Source organism: Mytilus trossulus, chromosome 7 (genome assembly GCF_036588685.1).
Source record: "Mytilus trossulus isolate FHL-02 chromosome 7, PNRI_Mtr1.1.1.hap1, whole genome shotgun sequence".
Classification (NCBI taxonomy): Eukaryota; Metazoa; Mollusca; class Bivalvia; order Mytilida; family Mytilidae; genus Mytilus; species Mytilus trossulus.
The window spans coordinates 75,030,301-75,054,440 of record NC_086379.1 but is presented as its reverse complement, the minus strand read 5'-3'; the positions used below and the strand labels follow the sequence as shown (position 1 = coordinate 75,054,440).

Below are 24,140 nucleotides of genomic sequence, written 5' to 3'. Positions count from 1 at the left end.
GTCTGGGCTACTGGGTTTGATCCTACGACCACCCACATTTGAGGCCTGGGCTACTTGGTTTGATCCTATGACCACCCACATTTGAGGCCTGGGCTACTTGGTTTGATCCTATGACCACCCACATTTGAGGCCTGGGCTACTTGGTTTGATCCTATGACCACCCACTTTTGAGGCCTGGGCTACTTGGTTTGATCCTATGACCACCCACATTTGAGGCCTGGGCTACTTGGTTTGATCCTATGACCACCCACATTTGAGGCATATTTAAAGTATAATGATATTAATTTTGATGTTCTGAACTTTTTTGATGCTGTATTTTAAGAAGTCATCAATTAACCAATCTCTTCATAATAAATCAATTAACATTGAATATGAATCAACTTAAAAATACCTAAAGTCTATAAGTAAGTAGCTTGTATATCCCAAAGTTGAATCAGTAAATAGCATCTATAATATCCCAACAGTGAGACAGATAGCATCATGAATAATATACCCTTAGTGAATCAGTAAACAGCATGTATGAAATTCCCACTGTTGGTCAGTTAACATGTGTCATTTTCAATAATTATAAACAGCATGAATAGTATCCTATCAGTGAATCAGGTAACATCATGTATAATATACCCTCAGTGAATCAGTAAACAATATGTCTAATATATCCACTATTTTTTACCTAATGGTTGTTTTTTTTTCTGTCCAGGAAACAGAATTGAAGTCTTTAGATAACTCAGCCCAGATATTTAATTCTCTGTCAGATGTACCTGGTGATGTCCAAGATGTGGATGAACTAATAGAGGTATGTAACCAAAATGTTTATAAGATAGAAGGTCATTGTGTGTTTTATCATTAACCCACTAGTGATATTTTTGTTTTTTTGGTGCAATTTAAGTTGCTGTTTTTAGCTCACCTGTCCCGAAGGGACAAGTGAGCTTATGCCATCACTTGGCGTCCGTCGTCTGTCGTCGTAAACTATTTCAAGAATCTTCTCCTCTGAAACTACTGGGCCAAATACTTTCAAACTTTAACTGAATGTTCCTTAGGGTATCTAATTTATAAATTGTATCCGAAGTTTTGATCTATCAACAAACATGGTCGCTATTGCTAAAAATAGAACATAGGGGTCAAATGCAGTTTTTGGCTTATAACTCAAAAACCAAAGCATTTAGAGCAAATCTGACATTGGGTAATATTGTTTATCAGGTCAAGATCTATCTGCCCTGAAATTTTCAGATGAATCAGACAACCTGTTGTTGGGTTGCTGCCCCTGAATTGGTAATTTTAAGGAAATTTTGCTGTTTTTGGTTATTATCTTGAATATTATTATAGATAGAGATAAACTGTAAACAGGAATAATGTTCAGCAAAGTAAGAGTTACAAATAAGTCAACATGACGGAAATGGTCAGTTGACCCCTTTAGGAGTTATTGCCCTTTATAGTCAATTTTTAACCATTTTTCGTAAATCTTAGTAATCTTTTACAAAAATCTTCTCCTCTGAAACTACTGGGCAAAATACTTCCAAACTTTAACTGAATGTTCCTTAGGGTATCTAGTTTGTAAATTGTATCCGAAGTTATGATCTATCAACAAACATGGTCGCCATTGCTAAAAATAGAACATAGGGGTCAAATGCAGTTTTTGGCTTATAACTCAAAAACCAAAGCATTTAGAGCAAATCTGACCAGGAGTTATATTGTTTATCAGGTCAAGATCTATCTGCCCTGAAATTTTCAGATGAATCAGACAACCTGTTGTTGGGTTGCTGCCCCTGAATTGGTAATTTTAAGGAAATTTTGCTGTTTTTGGTTATTATCTTGAATATTATTATAGATACAGATAAACTGTAAACAGCAATAATGTTCAGCAAAGTAAGATTTACAAATAAGTCAACATGACGGAAATGGTCAGTTGACCCCTTTAGGAGTTATTGCCCTTTATAAACAATTTTTAACCATTTTTGGTAAATCTTAGAAATCTTTTACAAAATTCTTCTCCTATGAAACTACTGGGCCAAATACTTCCAAACTTAAACTGAATGTTCCTTAGGGTATCTAGTTTGTAAATTGTATCTGAAGTTATAATCTATCTACAAACATGGTTGCCATTGCTAAAAATAGAACATATGGTTCAAATGCAGTCTTCAAAGCATTTAGAGCAAATCTGACATTGGGTAATATTGTTTATCAGGTCAAGATCTATCTGCCCTGAAATTTTCAGATGAATCAGACAACCTGTTGTTGGGTTGCTGCCCCTGAATTGATAATTTTAAGGAAATTTTGCTGTTTTTGTTTATTATCTTGAATATAATTATAGATAGAAATAAACTGTAAACAGCAATAATGTTCAGCAAAGTAAGATCTTCAATTAAGTCAATTTGACCAAAATTGTCAATTGACCCCTTAAGGAGTTATTGCCCTTTAAAGACTTTTTTTCACAATTTGTTCATCATGTTGACTTACTTTAAAAAATCTTCTCCTTTGAAACTGCTGTATCAATTTCTAGCCATACTTAGGCTAAATGAGTTTCAGAGTATCTAGTATAAATTTTATATTTTATTTCCTTGTATGTCAAGAAACATAGCTACTATGGCTAAAATAGAACATAGGAGAAAATGATTATTTTTTTTGGCTTTTGAAGAAAATAGGACGATCCAAAAAACATTTTAATAAATTGATAAGCCAAAATAATCATTGATGAGAGATTTAACCAAAAGAATTAAGGTGAGCGATTCAGGCTCTTGAGAGCCTCTTGTTTTATTTTCCCTTTGATATCTTCTGTGTTTCTGTTATCAAGAGTTGATAGAAATCCAAAATTGATCAAGATAAAACGAAAACAAAAAATTTAAAATCATATAAATGTCGTTTCAATATTTAAGTACCTGTATTTTTATGCCCCTGCCATAGCTGAGGGGGCATTAAGTTTTACCATTGTACCTCCATACGTCCCAGAGTGGGTTTCTGTTCTCTAACTTTAAATTGCCTCAACAAAATGTTATGAAACTTATACACAACACTTATTACCACTTATTACAGATCAAGTTTGAATTTGGACACATTCCTTGTTTATTATAATTTAATTTGCATTATTCATATTAGTAAGAAATATTTCATTTGATTGTAATTTTACAGATTGCCTTCAGAATCAGTGGGTCTTTGACAGATGTTGTGATAGAATCTCATAGAAGAAAACATTTAGCTTACTTAATGGCTGACCAAGGTGCTATTGTTAGCCCCCAATCAAATAATTTACCAAAACAGGTGAGGTTTTAATTTGATTTTGATTGGTCACTTATTGAACAGTGCTAATTATTCTCTATCTGTTGCATTGTATTTAAGATTGTTTGTTCACATATAAGGTTGTATTAGAAGTAGATGAGATATCTGTATAAATTTTACCAGAATGTATATACATTTATGATCTCACAAAATTGTACATGTATAACAAAAAGATATATGACCATGTAATTATGCTTCAGCGATGGTTTGAGCAAATATTTGATTCCTATTTTACGAAAATTTCTTTTGATCTTACTGACTAATAATTTCCTTTCTCAGCATAATACAGTGATACGAAAGATTATCGCAAAAAACTAATGGAGCATGTGTTGTCATAGGAAAAATAGTGATAAATATAGCAAGCATTTGAAATGTGGCAGACCTTTGGATATCAGAAATATTTGAATAGATATGGTAAAATGAGTTTTTATCAAATTGCATTTTGAAATTTATTCTATAAATAGATCCTTACTATTTACAGGCTGAATTATTTGTCTGTTTTAAAAGCTGTCAGACTGTAAGTGGCAGAGTCCATAGGATAATAACCTGCAGTATTTTTTTGGGGTCTCACCAATGATTATTCTTTGGTTTATTTTTTTGCGGTCTCACCAATGATTATTCTTTGGTTTATTTTTTTGTGGTCTCACCAACGATTATTCTTTGGTTTTTATACGACCGCAAAATTTGAAAAAAATTTCGTCGTATATTGCTATCACGTTGTTTTTTTTGTGGTCTCACCAATGATTATTCTTTGGTTTATTTTTTTGCGGTCTCACCAATGATTATTCTTTGGTTTATTTTTTTGCGGTCTCACCAATGATTATTCTTTGGTTTATTTTTTTGCGGTCTCACCAATGACCATTCTTTGGGTTATTTGTTGGCAGTCTCACCAATGACTATTCTTTGGTTTATTTGTTGGCAGTCTCACCAATGATTATTCTTTGGTTTATTTTTTTGCGGTCTCACCAATGATTATTCTTTGTTTTATTTTTTTGCGATCTCACCAACGATTATTCTTTGGTTTATTTTTTTGCGGTCTCACCAATGATTTTTCTTTGGTTTTTTGTTGGCAGGTGCCTTATAAAGTGGGTTTTTATAATCCAAGCTTGCAATTTTGTCTGTTAAACCTGTAATATAATTATATAAATTTCACTGATCTATTTGTATGCCCCACCTACGATAACAACCTACGATAGTAGAGGAGCATGATGTTTCCTGGTCTGTGCGTCTGTCTGTCTGTCCCGCTTCAGGTTGAAGTTTTTGGTCAAGATAGTTTTTGATGAAGTTGAAGTCCAATCGACTTGAAACTTAGTATGATATGATCTTTCTAATTTTAATGCCAAATTAGAGTTTTTACCCAAATTTCAAGGTCCACTTAACATAGAAAATGATTGTGCGAGTGGGACATCAGGGTACTATGGACACATTATTCTTTTCATCTAAATTTCAGTAACCCATGTTAAATTATATACTTATGTTATGTGATCGTTATGTTTGAAAAATAGTCTTGTGTAAGTTTTGAAGAGAAATGAGTTGCAAGGTAATAGGGCAAGTTTTTTTCTAGATAAAAAGTAGTCCTTGTCCAAATGAAAAAAAAATATTGTCTGTGTTTCTGTTTTCATTTGGACATTTAGGCCACACGTTTTTCCTATTATTTGTTTAATATGTATAATCAAGAAAACTTGATAATTTTTATTTATTTATACATTGGTAAATGATTTGTGTTTTATAAATTTTTAACCCGTTTCCTAAGGTTTAATTGAGGAAAAGACATATTTGTCTATATTTGATATTTTATGAATAATATTGAAACGACATACTAATTTTTCTCATTTTTACAGCAATTGAATAAAAGGCATTTGAGGAGATCACGGTCTTTAGTGTCAACATTACTTTGGGGTGATCAAGAAGATGATGATTTTGGAAAAGCCAAGAATATAAAACAGACAGAGTTACTTGTAGATCTTAGAGAAGCTATACTGCAAATAGCAAGACACTTCCAGTCACTGGATCCCAAAAACAATAAAGTGGTAAGTAACCAAAGAGAAGCTTTGGGACAAAAAGAGAGACTTTTCCCGCTTCTTGATCAATAATAAAATTTTAAGTTACTGAAGAGTAGCTATATAACAAAATATGGAGACTTTCAGTCCTTTATTCCTAAAAATAATAAAAAAGTAAGTTACCAAAAAAATAGGTGTATATAAAAAATAGCAAAAAATATTTTTTTTTTCAAATTTATGTTGTCTCCTTTGACCGTATTCAAGGATGCTCCTCTTAGACAAACTTAAGATGACTTAAAATGTTATCAATGTCGCTTAGGTTCTATATAACTCAGGGGCGGATTCAGGATTTCTAGTAATAGGGGGGGGGCAAATTTTTCTAAATCGCCGAATGGAGCGAGGCTAAAAAAATTTGGAGGGTTTTTTAGGTAAAAATATTGAAATATTCTTCTAAAGGGGTGAAATGTAGATATCTCGAAGTATAATGTGGTAAAATTAGTGAAAAAATTCAAGTTTCAAGCTGAAACCGCCATAGTCCGCACATGACAACATTCTACAGATAGACCGGTGGACAGACGGACGTAAAGCGAGACGCGACAGATCACAATTGCTCACCTGACCAAAATATTTTTCAAACCAAAATTTCTACTTTTACCAGCAATTTTTAATTGTCCTTTCATACTATCTGTTTTTCACTTTTTTGACTATCCGAGGTCGTGCCACAAACATCTAACATCAGAATAAGATGCATTTATATTTATTTTCTTGGGATCTCAAGCATAAAGTAATGCGGTACATAATTAGGCTAAACATTTAGGTTGCAAGTGAGAAATAAATATAGACACAGAGAAACAAATTAATACACTAACCTTTCACTTGAAACAGTTTTTCTATCTTTGATTACAGATAGTATAAAAGAATCTCATCTGCCGACTGTTTTCTTGACCGTGTCATGATGAAATTGTGAAAGTGTGTAAGGGATGTTTTGGAACTTCGATTATCAAACAAATTGATTATAAAAACTGCAAATACATTTGTTTTTACTTTGACTGCTTAAAACCTATTATATGTGTCATCAAACGAAGCTCCGCGTTTGACACCTTCCTTTGAAATTATTTATAGAACTGTAACCGGAGAGCACTAATTTCATTACAAAATAGCTTGTCTCCACCGGGACTCGAACCCTGGACCTCTGTGTTACAAGGCAGCGCTCTAACCGACTGAGCTAAAGAAGTACTTCCTTAGCTCAACCACTTACGGCTGACTAAGTATCTACTAAGTTTTCTAAGGGAAGCAATCCCGCCACAGATCTTTAAATAAGCGTAGACGGTCAGTTGATTAGTAATCACGTTGATTTTGTTAAACTGACTGTTTTATATACTCATGATACTTTGAACATTAAAAAGATTGAATGGTCTTTTCTGAATCTTAAATGTGTTGAATTCAACCCAAGCTTTGCAAATTTAAGGGGGGCGCACGCCCGCCACGCCCCCGCCTAAATCTGCCCCTGTAACTAGTAGATTGTAGTCCATTTTAAGAGCAATAAAATACAATAACAATAACAAGACATTTCCAGTCTTTAATGCTGAAAAGAAAAAGAGGAATAATTTTCTCCAGAGATTTTATATTACAAATAACTAGAAATCTATTTCAAAATTGAGAAATAAGAAATATAGTTTTAATAGATGTATTCACAGCAAAATCAAGTAAAGTCAAAGAACAAAACATATTTTGGTATAATGATTAGGTTTATTAAGATCACTGACTTTTTATGAAACATTGTTATTTTGTTAGAACCTGATAGCTGACTATACAATGGAGAGTCATGCCAAGGATCTGGAGAATTATGTAAATGTGGCAAGAAACAAACGAAGAAGAGCTAAAGCATTGTTAGACTTTGAAAGACATGATGATGATGAGTTAGGTTTCAGAAAGAATGATATAATTACAGTAAGTTTCATTTGTAATGGTGTTTAAATTCACATGGTAATATATAATGTATTATTATTGCAAAACTTTTTAGAAAAGATTTAATAGAAGTGCAAAAATATTTCCTTATTTTTTTTAAGTTTCAAAACAAATATATTGCAAGACAAATGTTAATAGTTCAGAAACGTTAATTTGCAAGGGATAGCTGAGAACAAAATAAACTTTCCAATATATTGATTCAAATTCTGAAAAAGAGATAGATTCCTGATTACAGATATAGTTAAAGTAACAAGAACTTCCTCAAACAGTCTAACCTCTGTATTAGTGTAAATAGTAGTGATTAGTCAATTTGGATACAGTTGTTCATGTGTGTCATTGGTTGAAATGATAATGTAATTGATATTTCATTATAGATAATCTCTCAGAAAGATGAACATTGTTGGGTAGGGGAACTAAACGGTCTCCGTGGATGGTTCCCTGCCAAGTTTGTAGAAGTTTTAGATGAGAGAAGTAAACATTATTCCTCAGCAGGGGACGACAGTGTAACAGAAACTATAACTGATCTTGTCAGAGGAAGGTAAGTGTATAGTATTAATAAAATAGTTTTCATACTAAGTAAACTATCAAATCTCACATCCTAGATAACATAGATATTGTATACTGGTACCCAAAACTGGTTTTTGAATAAAGGACCAAAAAAAATGACTATAAAAATTGTATGAACATGTAGAATATTATTTTAGTTCAACAAATAGAATAACTATACATTTATAACAAATTGATGCTTACATTACCAGGACTTTTATTATTTCTTTCAAAGAAGGGAGATAACTCTGTTGTGCTTAAAATTATTTGAGCTTATCTGTAGTTACTCACCACTATCATAACAGTTTAAAATGTCAACTCACTAAACTTTATTCAAATTTCAAAAAGGGCTTTATTGGAAACATGAATCTTGAAGTTAGAATTAAAGAGTAAACTTGTTTTCATAGGTCTATTGCAAGAGATAGATAAATTTGCAACTTGTAATCATGTTATGAATATTTTTGTAGTTTGTGTCCAGCACTAAAGCAAGTATTTGACCATGGATTAAAGAGATCCAACTTGCTTGGTTCTACATGTCATCCATGGCTCTTCTTAGAGGAGGTGAGTATTTATATGGAAAACAAAGTAATTTATATTGTGAATTTGTTTTGGAGGGACCAAGTGTTGACTTTAATATTCAATATTAGTTAACCCATGCAAGTGTACATCTGTTTAAAAGTGAGGGATGTATAACAATGTAGTCAAATTTGGTCGGAAGGGAGAGATTGAGTTCTTTGCCTTCTTTAGTGATACATTGTAGTGCCATGCTTCTTTTCATGATTTAGAAATCGTGTCAACAACTGTTTAATAGGTTCATAGGTGGCCTGTTGCAAGGTTAACTTTCTGCCCATTTCCAAATACCTTTTTTTCAAGATCAACTTTGCAGACCTTTCTTTTTTTGATTTATTGTTATTTGTTCATGGCTTGCATATGAATTATGTGCATTGTTGATTATTTGTTATACTGAAAAAGAAAAGTATTGAAATTACTTGTCAATTTCTCAAGAGTTATCTGCCTTGGTACATGTATACTGTAAAAATAATTTCTCTATATTTTTTTATGAAATTAAACTTTACACTATTGCTTTAATCCAAAAGCATCTTTGAAACTGGCAATGTTTAGTCACAGTGGATCTGAGGGCATGAAAGTAGTCTTTTATTTTAAGACTGATGTTTGTCATTTTTGCCTGTTTTAATTTTTTGAATGTGTTGTCATCAATACTTATTGAAATATCAAGACAATAGCAGTTAATAGATGTCAGCATTTTCTTATATTGAACAAGATTGCAAAGAAGTGATATTAAACAATTGTGCAATGTGAAACATCAATTTGAGTTTTTAATCTGATCTATTTTTATGGTCCGCATACAAAACAGGGAGATCAGTTTCTGCTTGGTTTGCCATACTTAAACATAGACTCAGCCAGTTTATACCAGTTTGTTAATTTACAAAGCCCTAAAACTTTACAGAATTGATCAAGTTTGCATAGATTTCTCTTCAAGGCATGAAGTTGTGCATCAGCTATTTTGAATTTATGATTCAAGTGATTTTCCATACAAACCTGGACTTACTAATTTCTATGTAAATCATTTTGTTAATGCACGTAGTACAAGTTCTTGAAAATTTTGAGACTGAGTTCAATCTATTTTGCACAGATTTTACTACATAATTTGATGACTACAAATTTTATTAAACCTGAATTTACAAAGTTATTGATTTGGAGATGTACAGCTGGTAGGCTGCACCAAATAGTGTCTTCATTAACTCATGAACCAATCAGAACCATTCAACCAAAGCTTTTCAAATGTTAATATGTTGTTAGTGATGACAAAATGGAGGTCAAGTTCAATATTGACTATTTTCACTGTTATTGTTCAGCAGTTATGGTTCTTGAGAGATTGAAAAATGATGTTTCTTTTCGTGTCCATTTTTTAACTTGTGAAATGTTCCACCAAAGCTTTCCAAATTATAGTTTGCTATTACGTCATGATGACAAAATGGAGGTCAAGTTCAATATTGTAAGTTTGATATGAGTGACTTTAGGATTACCTTACCAAAACATGAACATAGCCTTAGTGCTCATTGCCTACTATTTTGGAGAAGACAAACAACACATACGCATCTGAGATGGAAGGCAAGCACAATTTCATAAAGTCAACAAAAAAGGCTTACATGTTTGGTTTAATTGTATTTACCTAGCTATCAGGAATTTTAGTTTTTGTCTTTGGAGTTTTGGTGAAAGTTAATATTGGAGATAATCATAAAACTGCAGATTCTGAATTCCTATAGAGTAAATGATAATTAAAAAGTTTCCAAAAATTTTGGAAAGAAAGAAAGAAATGAAAATATTTCTCATGATCTTGTGTGTATTATCCCTGTTTGGATTTTAATTGAATTTTTATTGGAAGATATGTCGAAGATATGGCTAAAACCTTACAACAATTTGCCTAATTAGTACTAACTAGAACACACCCGTGATATCGCGGGTCCGTGACTGAATTAAAGTATATAACTATGCGCAAGACTTATTTTTGTATTAGTATTGTCATCTGATAAAGTCATGCCGATTATAAGATAGTTATCACAGTTTTCTCTGCTTTCAAATCTTTCTGTTTGAACCCGTCTAACTGGAACTTATCAATTATTGGTAATATTAATTATTTGAAAAACAAAAGGTCCTGAGATGGAGTTTTTTTTTAATCAACCGCATTGTCCTATATTACTTTAGTTATAAATAAAGTTGAATTCTTTGATTCGCTGTTTTACGTCATGCCCGCTAACAAATTGAAAACTGTACCTATACGCCTTATTTTTAGTATTCGTATTGTTATCTTATAAAGTCTTACTGATTAAAATACTACAATAGGTAACAATTTAACAATTTAGTAGTGTCAACCCTGTGATTATGACCCGTGTATATAGCATATCCTGAATACACTGTTTGGTGGAGCGCCTGTCAAATGCGGAGCGTACAGATAAGGTAATAGGTAACAGATGAATATACTATTGGTATCGGTATCGGACTCGACCCGGAACTTCTTAATTATTGGCAATATTAATTACGTGGAAAACAAAAGGGCCTTGAGTGGTGTAATTTTTAATCTACACCTTTGTACTATATTAGTTATATATAAAGTTGAATTCTTTGAATCGTCGTTTTTACGTGATGACGGCTGACAAATTGGACCTCGTAATTTTAGTATTATAGATGTTTTGATAAGGTACCAGTAATGATCTTCTAAGGGTTTTGCTACTGGTCTCATCAGTTTATTCAAACAAAATCTTTAGAATTCTAAATAGGTCAAACTATCCTATTTTCATAACAAAGTTGACTTTCTCACTAAGATACATTTTAAAAAAATTCTATCTTGGAATGATAGATTATCATTTGACATGTAATAACTTAAATAAGCTATATCATGATTATGCCACACCTGATAATTATTATCATTATCTGTGCTTACATAACGGATCATCTGAGAGAGAGAGAGAGAGAGAGTTTTAGATCATCAGTCCACATGTAATAAGGTATAAGATAATACCACACCATATGCATTATTATCATTATCTGTGCTTACATAACGGATCATCTGATAAATGACATGCTAAAAGTAGTAGAAATTGTTTGTAATGACCTGATACTGTATCAACATGTGACAATAGCATTATTTATTCCCAGATAAATGTAAAATATTTTACAAATAATTAAGTGATAAACACCAGATTTAGATCAGGGTCATATATAGGTTTAAATGTCAAAACAGGGGTATTTCAAAATAATTGTTATTGTCAACAAAGGGTCAACTGACCACAAAAATAAGTAAACACCTCTTGAATACCATTTTATAATTAATTCACATTTTACTACAGTAATAATGATATAATCTAGATAGTGGACTGCAGTACTATAGATTTAAGTATTGTTTACTACTAAGATAACTCAGTATGTGGACCTGGGATTCCCCTAGTTAATTTCGAGGTATCTTTTTTAATGCCAGATTTATGGACATTACGTTTTCTGGTCTGTTCGTTATTCTGTCCCACTTCAGGTTAAAAATTTTGGTCAATTTAGTTTTTGGTGAAGTTGAGGTCCAATCAATTTGAAACTTAGTACACATGTTTCTTATGATATGATATTTCTAATTTTAATGCCAAATTAGAAACTTTCCCCCATTTTCATGGTCCACTGAACATAGAAGATGATAGTGCGGATGGGGAATCCATGCACTGGGGACATATTCTTGTTTGTAAATTTTTACCTCCACCTCAAAAGAAGGAAGATCCAGGATCTGCTTCTGCTGGAATAGTTTTTTTCACATCTAAAATGGTGTAATTAGTTGAGCTACTGCTACATTTGGGTTTTAAGTTGGAATTGCAGGTTTGCTTGACTCCAATCTTAATTGGCTAGGATTTTCAGTTTTCTTGCACCGAACTTAAGTGATTCTTTCCAGGCACCTATTCAAACTGACAACCACAAAAAAGCACAATAGTGCCAATCAATTAATCAATCATACCTAAAAGTAAACTACCTGGTATGTCAACAGGTCACACAATAACCTTACCCCTTATATGTTGAGGGTATAGGAGCCTTCTTACACGAGGTTCTTACAATGTATAATATGACTACATTTTACAATGAATGAGATCTAGATCTTGTTTCTATTTTTCAAACCCAATTTTTACTAAAATTGTTAATTTTGAATGATTATTTAAAATAGATGCAACTGCAGTGCCAATGTCCTATTCTAGCTTTTAGATTGATAAAGCAAAGTTGACCTTAGACTAAATGTGTTTCAAGTTTTATTAGGTCCTAGGCTTTTGTTCATGTTAAACATTTTATATCGTCCAACACTAAGTTTCTCAGTAATATATTTCTGGAAATTATAATCTGTACTGTAAGTTTATATTACAAAAGTACAATTCATATTTATAGTACAAGTATTAAAGGTTTAATAGGTTATCGTTCTCAATGTAAGCACACATATTAATAGATTATAATGCCATTATAATTAATAAATCAGTGAATGACCTCAACATTTGATTAAACACCAGGGTCACATTCACTGTATAATTAGTGTAAAATTAAAATATTAATTTCTGTTTAAGTGGTGGATCAGAAAGGGGGAGGGGGGTGGGGGTCAGCCCAAAAGGGAGGTTCCAAATATATGTCCCCATTCTATGCATTAATTGTCCAAAAGGGGGATTCTTATCTATTTCTTTTATTTATATTTTGTTAAAGTATATGTATATTGTGCTGTATAAGTCAAACTTTAAATACTTTCAATACATTACACATTGACATTGTGCAAATGTTGAGAGATTAAATATGAATGCATGTGCTATGCAGCGCTTTTACTTCTGAAAGTTTCAATCAGAGTTCTGCCTATATCTATAAAGAAGATTTCTGCCAATTTCTATAAAGAAGATTTCTGCCAATTTCTATAAAACAGATTCCTTGCAATTTCTGTAAAACAGGTTCCTGCCAATTTCTTTAAAACAGATTCCTGCCAATTTCTACAAGAACGTGATTATTTTAAATACTTTCATTCACAATTTACAGTACAATCCAATAAATATATTCTCAGTAGATCAAAATTGATCATTAGTAAAATCTGCTTCCATCTTGGTATAAAATTGTGCGCCAGAATTCAAAGTATATGGATAATTTTCAATTACTATATTGAACATTCTCTATGAATCTTGTCATAATTTGACATTTACATTAAATAAATTTGTTTGCATTACTTTACCCTCAAAGGTTGAATAAAGAAATTTGAATGTTTTTAAAATGTGTTTTCCTTTCTAGATGTTAGCTTATAAATGTTTTTGTCGAGCCTGCAACTTTTGTTGCAGAAAGCTCGACATAGGGATAGTGATCCGGCGGCGGCGGTGTTAGCTGACTTCTTAAAAGCTTTATATTTTAGTAGGTAGAAGACCTGGATGCTTCATACTGTGTATATAGATGCCTCATGTTACGAACTTTCCGTCAGTCACATGTCCAATGTCCTTGACCTCATTTTCATGGTTCAGTGACTACTTGAAAAAAAAGTTAAGATTTTTTGTAATGTTAAATTCTCTCTTATTATATGTAATTGGATAACTATATTTGGTATGTGCGTACCTTGCAAGGTCCTTATGCCTGTCAGACAGTTTTCACTTGACCTCGACCTCATTTCATGGATCAGTGAACAAGGTTAAGTTTTCGTGGTCAAGTCCATATTTCAGATACTATAAGCAATAGGTCTAGTATATTCGGTGTATGGAAGGACTGTAAGGTGTACATGTCCAACTGGCAGGTGTCATCTGACCTTGACCTCATTTTCATGGTTCAGTGGTTATAGTAAAGTTTTTGTGTTTTGGTATGTTTTTCTTATACTATATGCAATAGGTCTACTATAATTGGTGTATGGAATGATTGTAAGGTGTACATGTCTAGCTGACAGGTGTCATCTGACCTTGACCTCATTTTCATGGTTCAGTGGTCAAAGTTAAGTTTTTTAGTTTTGGTCTATTTTTCTAATACTTTATGCATAAGGTCAACTATATTTGGTGTATGCAAATATTTTATGATCTATATGTAGGTTACGCAGGTTTTATTTGACCTTGACCTCATTTTCACGGTCCATTGCTAAGTTTTAAGTGTTTGTGTTTTGGTCTGTTTTTCTTTATTTATAAGCAATAAGTCAACTATATTTGTTGTATTGAAGAATTGTTAGCTGTACATGTCTGCCTGGCATGGTTCTTCTGACCTTGACCTCATTTTCATGGTTCATTGATCAATGTTTCATTTTCTTGGTTAATGTTGAGTTTATGTGGCTTTATATTTAGGTCTATAAAGATAGTATCAAGGATTAGTAAAGAAGGCGAGACATTTCAGTGTGTGCACTCTTGTTTACTGGATTGCACCCATATTCAATATGTTGTCACATATTAGTAGAATTTTGAGAAAAGTGGTTGGAGGCTTAAGCAAATACTACATAAGACATTGCAACCTTTCTTTGCTAAATGGTCACTTTGTTATAAAGGGAAAACTCCTCTTGATTATGAGGTCACTAAATCCAAGGGGGAGGTCAAAATTGCCAATAAAAGACTGAAATTTGTGCACAAAAATGTCTTTCCAGATACTAATCAAATAGGATTGCTACCTTATTTTGATATATGGTCCCATGCAATGATAAAGAAATTTCTATTGGTTATTAAGTCAACCAATTATGAAATTGAAGGATAGAAGATAAAATATATTGAAAGTTGTCTTAAAGACATGTGGAAAAATTAAAAAAGAACCAATATTACTTCCTCAAATCGTAACCACAAAGATTAATATCCTTAAGTTTACAGAAGAAAATGATGTCATTATGAGCTTTTGCCTTCCATGTAGGGTATGGGGTATGTGAGTGCATTTATTCATACCGTGTTTTTTTTGGTCTATATAAACTGGAATACTAAAGGCAATTTCATCAACATTTTCTGAATGTTTGCAAAATCTTTAGTAGTTCTACAAGATTAACAAAATCTTTAATTGCCCTAAGTATAATGAAATTTTGTCAATATCAGTTATAATGACAAGTAGTCCTTTTACAATTCTTACTTGCCACAGACATTGCCATTCATGGTGTAGCTTAACATGTATTTTTTTTAATTCTATTTTAAAAACTTTACTACAAGTATTCTCTGTTTATACTCAGCCTATTTGTCAGTTTTGATATGTTTCATTAGGTATTTGAATGAAAATCTATAAAAAGTTGTGAGGAAAAAATTACTAGTGGTTTAAAATGAAATCAACTAAAATACTTGTTTCACCTTAAGAACAATGTTATTTTGTTATTCAGATAAAAAAATGTTCATCTTTTTTAAGAACAAACATCAAAAGACTTTTTTAAATGAACAAGAAATAGTTTTCAAGACAAGGTGAGGGATAACCCAGTGTATACTGGCTCATTGTTGAAAATGGGTCACCCTTTTGTTTTACTGGGTTATTCAATTTTGGAGCATGAAATATCAGTGCCACCATAATACCTGATTTAATTCTGTTTTCTATACCAAATAATGCTGATGGTAAACTATAAATTGACGATCAATAAAACTTGGTCAAGTTTCAACCCAAATTATCGACTTCCTGCTACAAATTAAAAAAACTAGCTGACTCAGTATTTTTTTTATTCAGTTTGATAGATTAAATCTGTTTGGATTATCTTATGATAGGACAGTGCAGTATAATTCTGTTAAGATATAATTCTGTCAGCGACCTTGAATTTGATAAGATTATAAACAATTAGTTTCCTAAAATACAATATACATTGTCCTTGATGTTCCTTGACCTTATGGTTAAATCCCTGGCTGAACAGGTGAAAAATACATTTAACCAAGGTTAAATACCATTTAATGATTAAAGGCATTAACTGCAATTTTACATGCCAAGTTTTAACCTATAGTTATATACATGTTTTAGAAGATGTTAAATGACTGTTCTTGTCATGGTTTTGTACCTACCTCTATATGATCAATATTGTGGAGTACATTTCGTAATACATATTTTAATACATGCTTGAGGAATTATTTTATATTCAGAGCCTATGTAGCTATATAGATATAAGAAGATGTGCCAATGAGACATATCTCGTCCAAGTCACAATTTGTAAAAGTAAACCAACTTGTTTACTTGTTTAATAAAATGTCAGTCCAGAGGAAGCATCCATACATGTAAATGTTAACTGGCTTTAACACAGTTTGAACCATGAATGGAGCCACAAAATACCAAAGTTATCTTAATGTATAATTACTGCTCAGTATGTAAGTGAAATTCAAGTTATACTTGATAAAGCAGTTACAATATTAGGCATCCAAAGATTTATATTGCTTCCTTTTTTCATCTTTTTTTTTTAAAAAGTGTACAGAAATTGGAAGCTGAGAGTAGCTTTTTCCTGCATACACATGACCATTTCTACTTATCCTTGGTTAAAAACATGCATTTTTTCAATGGGATATCTACATGAACTGATGAAAAGAAACCTTAACTTAAGGTTACATCAATTAAATATCGGTGAAATTAATGAAGTGACCTCAATATAATAGATGATTGGCCACACAATTTGGATATGAACAAACCAGATGATGGATATACAAGAATGAGACAGCAACCCTACAAAACACAACTGAAACAAGGAAACAAACATATTACATTTCAAGATCAAAGTTCTAGGTTATACTCAGTATGCAGTTTAAACATGAGTTGTTTTCAGATTATGTATAAGTCTTTCTTACTGAAAGCTGATATAGTTACAGTTAAAAGACATGACCAATTAAATATTGTATGTTAAAGAAGCCAATGGAATTCATTAATATGAAAATATGAATGGCATAAACCTATAATAAAATGGATATTAAATGGTTTTAATGTTGTTTTCACATTGGTACCAATTAACCCAGATAACAAAGACATTGAATGAACAAAATAAGGTTAATAAAAGTAAGATGGTATTTCTAATTAGTTACAGGTTGGTTCTAGAGGTTGGTTTGCCATAGAATAATTTTTCTGATCATTTCTGCAAACAGTTTCTCCATAGGATAACTACCTATGGTGGCCTTGATAATATAAAAAACACTTATGATTTGTATGGGTACCTGGTAATTAAAAGTAGATATATAAACATACTACCAGTTTGATTATTTTATATTGATGTACTGATACTTTATCAATTTAATGGTACACAAGAATGCTTTAATGATATATTTCAGGTGCACATGTACTTTTTTTTTATCTAATTTCAAACAGGATATATATTTATATAAAAGAATTGTAATTTGGCAAACTTGTTTAACATGAAATAAAATTTGGCAGCTCAAGGATGTTTTATCTTGTTATTTGAACCTATAAATTGGACAGAGGTAACAGGAATGTTGCTATAAATGGTCCATGCTTTCCTAGTAAGCTGTTTGAAAACTTAACTTTTCAAATATTACTTGATTTTTAATATAAAATTAATTAGAAAGATGTCCTTATTTTAATCTGGAAATAAACTGAATACACCAAGGTCTTCGTTTAGTCAGAAATTTAACTTGAAAATTTTATATTTGAAGTGATCCTTATTTCATTATATCAAATGCTGATATTCCTACCCAAAAAGTTAGACCAAAAATTTGCTTGGGTCAAAATCAGAAAAAAGTGCAAGTCCATAGCCAGGTTGTTGAGATTATTAAGGGTCATGATGCTCTAACTTAATTAACAAAACATTGACCTAAAACAACTGTTTAAGATAGTTTGAAATAATAATATATTTTGTTGAAAAGGGCACATTCTTAATAAATAGAACCCCTCTTTTGGCTTTAGGGTGTGATGTGTCCATGTAGGAATAACTAGGATTACATATATTTGCAGTCTATGACTGTATATATAGCTATCCTAGGAACTTCTTTATATGTAGGGGTTTAGCTCATGTCTTATTTCCATGAAGATATTTTGGCCCTGCACCTTTAGTTAGAAGTTAACATATTAAAAGTTTTTCCATTTCAACATGCATATGCATTACACTACGGTATCTAAATTTCATACAGGTAAGAAATAACTCTGTACATGGACTATCATATTTCCAGGCTGCAACAAGAGAGGTTGAGAAAGATTTCCCTCTGATCTATAATGATTTTATTTCTTTTTCCAGGCTGCAACGAGAGAGGTTGAGAAAGATTTCCAGTCAGTTTACTCCAGATTAGTACTATGTAAAACATACAGGTAAATGGATATTCTGAATAAAATTATAGTTGCTCTTTGAGACCTTGTGTATTTTCTTAAAAATTAAAACATTTGCATTTCCTAGTATTTTAGAGGAGATTTTTATTCTTTCTGAATTAGCTTACATAATTATATTAGGTTGATTCTTGATTTTATTTTTTTATTAATTTACTTTGAGTAAAGCATTTACCTTTTAAGGTATCTCCCCAATACTGCTAAAAAAAGTTACTCGCAAAACTCAATAGGCATATTGAGCAAGTTGGATCTGGTAATAATGAAAATGCCTTATTCCTTAAAGACAATATGAATTTATTTTATTAATTAACCATTGATTACCTAAAACAAGTGATAAATCAGATGACATATTTGTAAAACTTGAGCTTTTACATTACAGATTGGATGCTGACGGAAAAGTCTTAACACCAGAAGAGATTTTGTACAGAGTAAGTATTTCACCCATTGTATTGGATTATTTAGGAAAACAGTAAACTGTCAGTAATACTTAACCCCCAAGAAACACACAATTGCTGATATTAAAAATCTTTTAGAAAACCTCCTTTTTAAAGCTCAATGTTTCATATCTACACTGACTTCAAGATGAAGAACAGCAACTTGTACCATTTTCTCTATTTTGAGCACAAATAATTTCTAAAATTAAATATCTGTGTCACACCTTTTTCATACAAAAGTTATAATATACTTGATCATAGTCTAATGACCATAATACATTGAATACATGGACACAGAAAAAAAAGTTGTAGAATTTAAGTAAAGTTTGCGGTACTATTGAGACAGGACATATTTTCACCATTGTATGATTTCAGGCTGTACAAGCAGTGAATGTATCTCATGATGCTTGTCATGCACAGATGGACGTCAAATTTAGGTCACTGGTTTGTTGTGGACTAAAGTAAGTTTAGCTAAAAATTAGGACCAGGAATATATTGGCCATAACATATGCATTTTGGTCAACTTTGAAAACTTTTGCATCAAATTTTGTTTACCAAGATAAAATTTGGAAGTAAAACAATCAAACAAAAATGAAATAGTTTTAATATTTATTGTTAGATAAAGATTAATTATGTTAATGGAACCAAACAGTCTAAAATCAGAAAAATGTGCTCAAACAATAGCCTTAATAGGGCATATTCCAGATTGCCTATATTAATTGCCCATTAAATTCAGTTTCATAGTTTCATCTTGCATCCTTCTAAAAAAAAAAATAAAAAAAAATAAAAAAATTAACCTCATTCATTTTATACATTATCATTCAGAAATTTATATACACAGAAGATATTGAAATAGACTTTTGTATATTCATTAATTTTCATTTTATACTCATTTTAGTAGAATTTGTGGGTAAAGTCACTATATAAAGCAATCTACTACATGTAAATTTCCTTCACACAGCCTAATTAGTTGAAAGAACAGAATTAAAAAATGAAATTTAAGTTTTGCTTCAAACACACATGTAAAAAGTCTAGCAATATTTCCAATTTATTTCCAGTGAACAGGTCCTACACCTTTGGTTAGAAACATTGTGTTCCTGTGTTGATATCGTTGAAAAGTGGTATCATCCTTGGTCATTTATGAGAAGTCCAGGATGGGTCCAGATCAAGTGTGAATTAAGGTAAGTCTGGTTTCCTGTCGATTAAACTGGTTCCATGTTCCTGCATGGTTGTTAGATGTTGTAGTTGATGTTGTTTGCCTGTTTGGTTTTAGGTGCATGTAACAAAACAGAAAAAAAAAATCTTTATTTTTTTTAACATAAGTAAAATTATTTGCAGTAATTTAAAAGAAAAAAACATTATGAAAAACGTAAATAATTAATAAGGTTTTATCATGTAATTTGATTATCTTTGCTTTGTTTTACAGTGTTTTTGATAAGTAATTAATAAAAGAGACATAAGTGAAGACAGTTATGATGTAGAATAATCGTGACATAATTACTGTGTTGTAATGTTATTCTGACATCATTTTGGCTTCAGCAAGCATCACGAGGTAGCATCATGAGAACAGATCACGTGCCATGTATCATGCTGTGACACACTTATGAATTATTATAACTAGAAGGCATATTTCTGGTGATCTTAATGAATTCAGCTGCTGTTGATTGTTAGTTTTTGTATTATTTTTATTTACCTATACAATACTTTTCATTTGAAATTTTTGATGACAGTCCAAATTAAATAACCAAATTCCTTTGAAATGCTATGATCATTTGATGAAATCATATCTGCTCTTCGAGTTTATCAAACAATATATAATATTCAAATTGTATTACTAACCCAATTTGTTTTACTTTCTGGATGTCTTTTCAAGTCAATTAATGCACAGTATCATCAATTTTTTGTTCATGATAAGTTATTACAATTTTGGTATGTTGCATTTGGTTAAGATGTAAGGTCAGCTAAATTGGGTCATCTTTTCTGTCTTTAGGTAAAAATTGTAGGTCCCATTTCATTGCAAAAAATATTTTGCAACTTAAGGGGAGAAAAGTTGCTTGGTTTACTTGTGGTGATGGTTTTTATATGCCTGTTTATGGGACGTATTATGGTATACTGTTGTTTTATTTTGTGAAAAGAATACTTTTTTCACTGGAATTCACTGTAATACTGGACAGAAGTTAACTTCATTCTTGCCAAGTATTTCTTTACTTGAAACAAAGATAAATTCTGCAAATTTCTTATTTAACAAGTAATAGTTAGGGGAGGGGATGGTGATATTCCCCCTCTTCAGGCAGTGTTAATTATTAACCTAATACTATTTTAGTGTGGTTATTTTATATATTGCCTTGAAACAAGAGCTCTTGATGCTTTAACCATTCCCTCAACATATCTAACAAAAACATTTCACATTTAGTTCCTAGACTTCAGACTAATTGTTCTTTATATTCTATAAGACAAACTAAGATATTGAATTTGACTCACTGCAACAGATGTATTGTTAAGTGAGTAGGAGTTATAATATAAAGAGTACACATGGTTTGTATTGTAGGCTTCTGTCACAGTTTGCATTTAATTTATCAAGAAACTGGGAACTTGGAATAAAAAAGAAAGCCAAGAAAGATGTTTCTGATTCAGTGCAGGATATACTGATAAAGCATCATCTCTTCAGCTGGGAAATTTAATTGTTTAATATGTATGATTTGTACTGTAGAATATGGAACAGTCCTCACTTTGCAGGCCATTCTATAGTTAAGCAACAATGCTCATTATTGCCAGAAATACAGTTTGTTGATGTTCAATGAATAGGTTTCTGTGTAAAAATAATAACTTTTGAAAAGAAAATAGCAAGGTTTTAAAAAACAATGGATCCGGCCTCTGAAAAATTATACTTAAGTTTGTTTTATCAGATAAACTTTGACAGTAGTTCTGTTGGCCTTAACACTAATAGAGATTATTTATAGTTTTTATACGACCGCAAATTTTGAAAAAATTTTCGTCGTATATTGCTATCACGTTGGCGTCGTCGTCGTCGTCGTCGTCCGAATACTTCTAGTTTTCGCACTCTAACTTTAGTAAAAGTGAATAGAAATCTATGAAATTTTAACACAAGGTTTATGACCATAAAAGAAAGGTTAGTATTGAATTTGGGAGTTTTGGTCCCAACATTTTAGGAATTAGGGGCCAAAAAGGGCCCAAATAAGCATTTTCTTGGTTTTCGCACTATAACTTTAGTTTAAGTTAATAGAAATCTATGAAAGGAGTAGGTCCGGTAAGAGCCCTTTTTGGCCCCAAAATATAGCAGTTTTACAAAATTGTTAAAATGTAAACTTTTAGTTATCTATTGGATAGTAGAATGGTTCTGCTACATAAATATTGACTGTTTTTTGGCAATACAATGCACATATATTGAGTACTAGCACCATTAAGTCATGCTAAATTACTGAAATCATCAAAATTCAAGCATTTTAGTTAAATATTCGACGGTTTCCGTGTAAAACGAAAGTGGCCGCATTCGTGTTCATCCAAAATATTAAAATGGAAGTTGTATTTAATGATAATACATGACATATATAAAGATTGAGGATGAACACGGATGCGGCCACTTTCATTTTTGACAAAACACCTCTGAAAAGTGACGTTTTTTTGCATATTTGGTAGATTTTTCTTATTTTAGCTTGAATCGGATCGTTTTTTAAGACTTAATGAGTTAAAATCTTTAACAAAAAATAACTGAAACAAATGAAATAGACACTTAAGTGTTTAAAAAGTGGTCAAAATCTTTCGTCAGATGAAACTGAAATTTGAGGCCAAAATCGGTCCTTACCGGACCTACTCCTTTTGACACAAGGTTGATGACCACAAAAGAAAGGTTGGGATTGATTTTGGGAGTTTTGGGTTCAACAGTTTAGGTATTAGGGGCCAAAAAAGGGCCCAAATAAGCATTATTCTTGGTTTTCGCACAATAACTTTAGTTTAAGTAAATAGAAATCAATGAAATTTAAACATAATGTTTATGACCACAAAAGGAAGATTGGTATTGATTTTGGGAGTTTAGGTCCCAACAGTTTAGGAATTAGGGGCCAAAAAGGGACCCAAATAAGCATTTTTCTTGGTTTTCGCACCATAACGTTAGTATAAGTAAATAGAAATCTATGAAATTTAAACACAAGGTTAATGACCATAAAAGGAAGGTTGGTATTGATTTTGGGAGTTTTGGTCCCATCAGTTTAGGAAAAAGGGGCCCAAAGGGTCCAAAATTAAACTTTGTTTGATTTCATCAAAATTGAATAATTCGGGTTCTTTGATATGCCGAATCTAACTGTGTATGTAGATTCTTAACTTTTGTTCATGTTTTCAAATTGGTCTACATTAAGGTCTAAAGGGTCCAAAATTAAACTTAGTTTGATTTTGACAAAAAATGAATCAGTTGGGTTTTTTGATATGTTGAATCTAAAAATGTACTTAGATTCTTGATTATTGGCCCAGTTTTCAATTTGGTCCAAATCTGGGTCCAAAATTAAACTTTTTTGATTTCATCAAAAATTGAATAAATGGGTTCTTTGATATGCCAAATCTAACTGTGTATGTAGATTCTTCATTTTTGGTCCCGTTTTCAAATTGGCCTACATTCAGGTCCAAAGGGTCCAAAATTAAACTAAGTTTGATTTTAACAAAAATTAAATTCTTGGGCCTCTTTGATATGCTGAATCTAAACATGTACTTAGATTTTTGATTATGGGCCCAGTTTTCAAGTTGGTCCAAATCAGGATCTATAATTATTATATTAAGTATTGTGCAATAGCAAGTCTTTTCAATTGCACAGTATTGTGCAATGGCAAGAAATATCTAATTTCACAATATTGTGAAATAGCAAATTTTTTTTTAATTAGAGTTATCTTTCTTTGTCCAAAATAGTTTTTTTTACATCTTAATATTTTATGATGTATTTAAATGAGTAGTTATTGTTGCAAACTCCATTAGAATATTTTAATTGAGATTAGTTTTGGAATAAGGGAAAGGGGGATGTGATTAAAAAATTGCGTTAAATTTTTCTCATTTGAAATTTCATAAATAAAAAGAAAATTTCTTCAAACATTTTTTTGAGAGGATTAATATTGAACAGCATAGTGAATTGCTCTAAGAGAAAACAAAAATTTTAAGTTCATTAGAACACATTCAT

General features: G+C 31.5%; 1 protein-coding gene across 4 annotated transcripts in view; it reads left to right on the top strand.

The window, feature by feature from the left end:
* The window catches only part of LOC134725814 (small G protein signaling modulator 3 homolog), a 43,052-nt gene that overhangs the window by 14,630 nt on the left and 4,282 nt on the right, over positions 1–24,140 (top strand). For 2 of the 4 annotated variants that reach the window (XM_063589980.1, XM_063589981.1), the window contains exons 10-20: positions 701–796; positions 3,127–3,255; positions 5,115–5,303; positions 7,068–7,223; positions 7,616–7,779; positions 8,255–8,348; positions 18,377–18,391; positions 18,457–18,512; positions 18,907–18,955; positions 19,337–19,422; positions 20,020–20,142. In XM_063589980.1, the coding sequence (XP_063446050.1) occupies positions 701–796; positions 3,127–3,255; positions 5,115–5,303; positions 7,068–7,223; positions 7,616–7,779; positions 8,255–8,348; positions 18,377–18,391; positions 18,457–18,512; positions 18,907–18,955; positions 19,337–19,422; positions 20,020–20,142 (1,157 nt within the window). Of the gene's footprint in view, positions 1–700; positions 797–3,126; positions 3,256–5,114; positions 5,304–7,067; positions 7,224–7,615; positions 7,780–8,254; positions 8,349–18,376; positions 18,392–18,441; positions 18,513–18,906; positions 18,956–19,336; positions 19,423–20,019; positions 20,143–21,509; positions 21,936–24,140 lie in introns of those variants that run through there. The other 2 variants (XM_063589982.1, XM_063589979.1) reach the window with 2 other exon arrangements.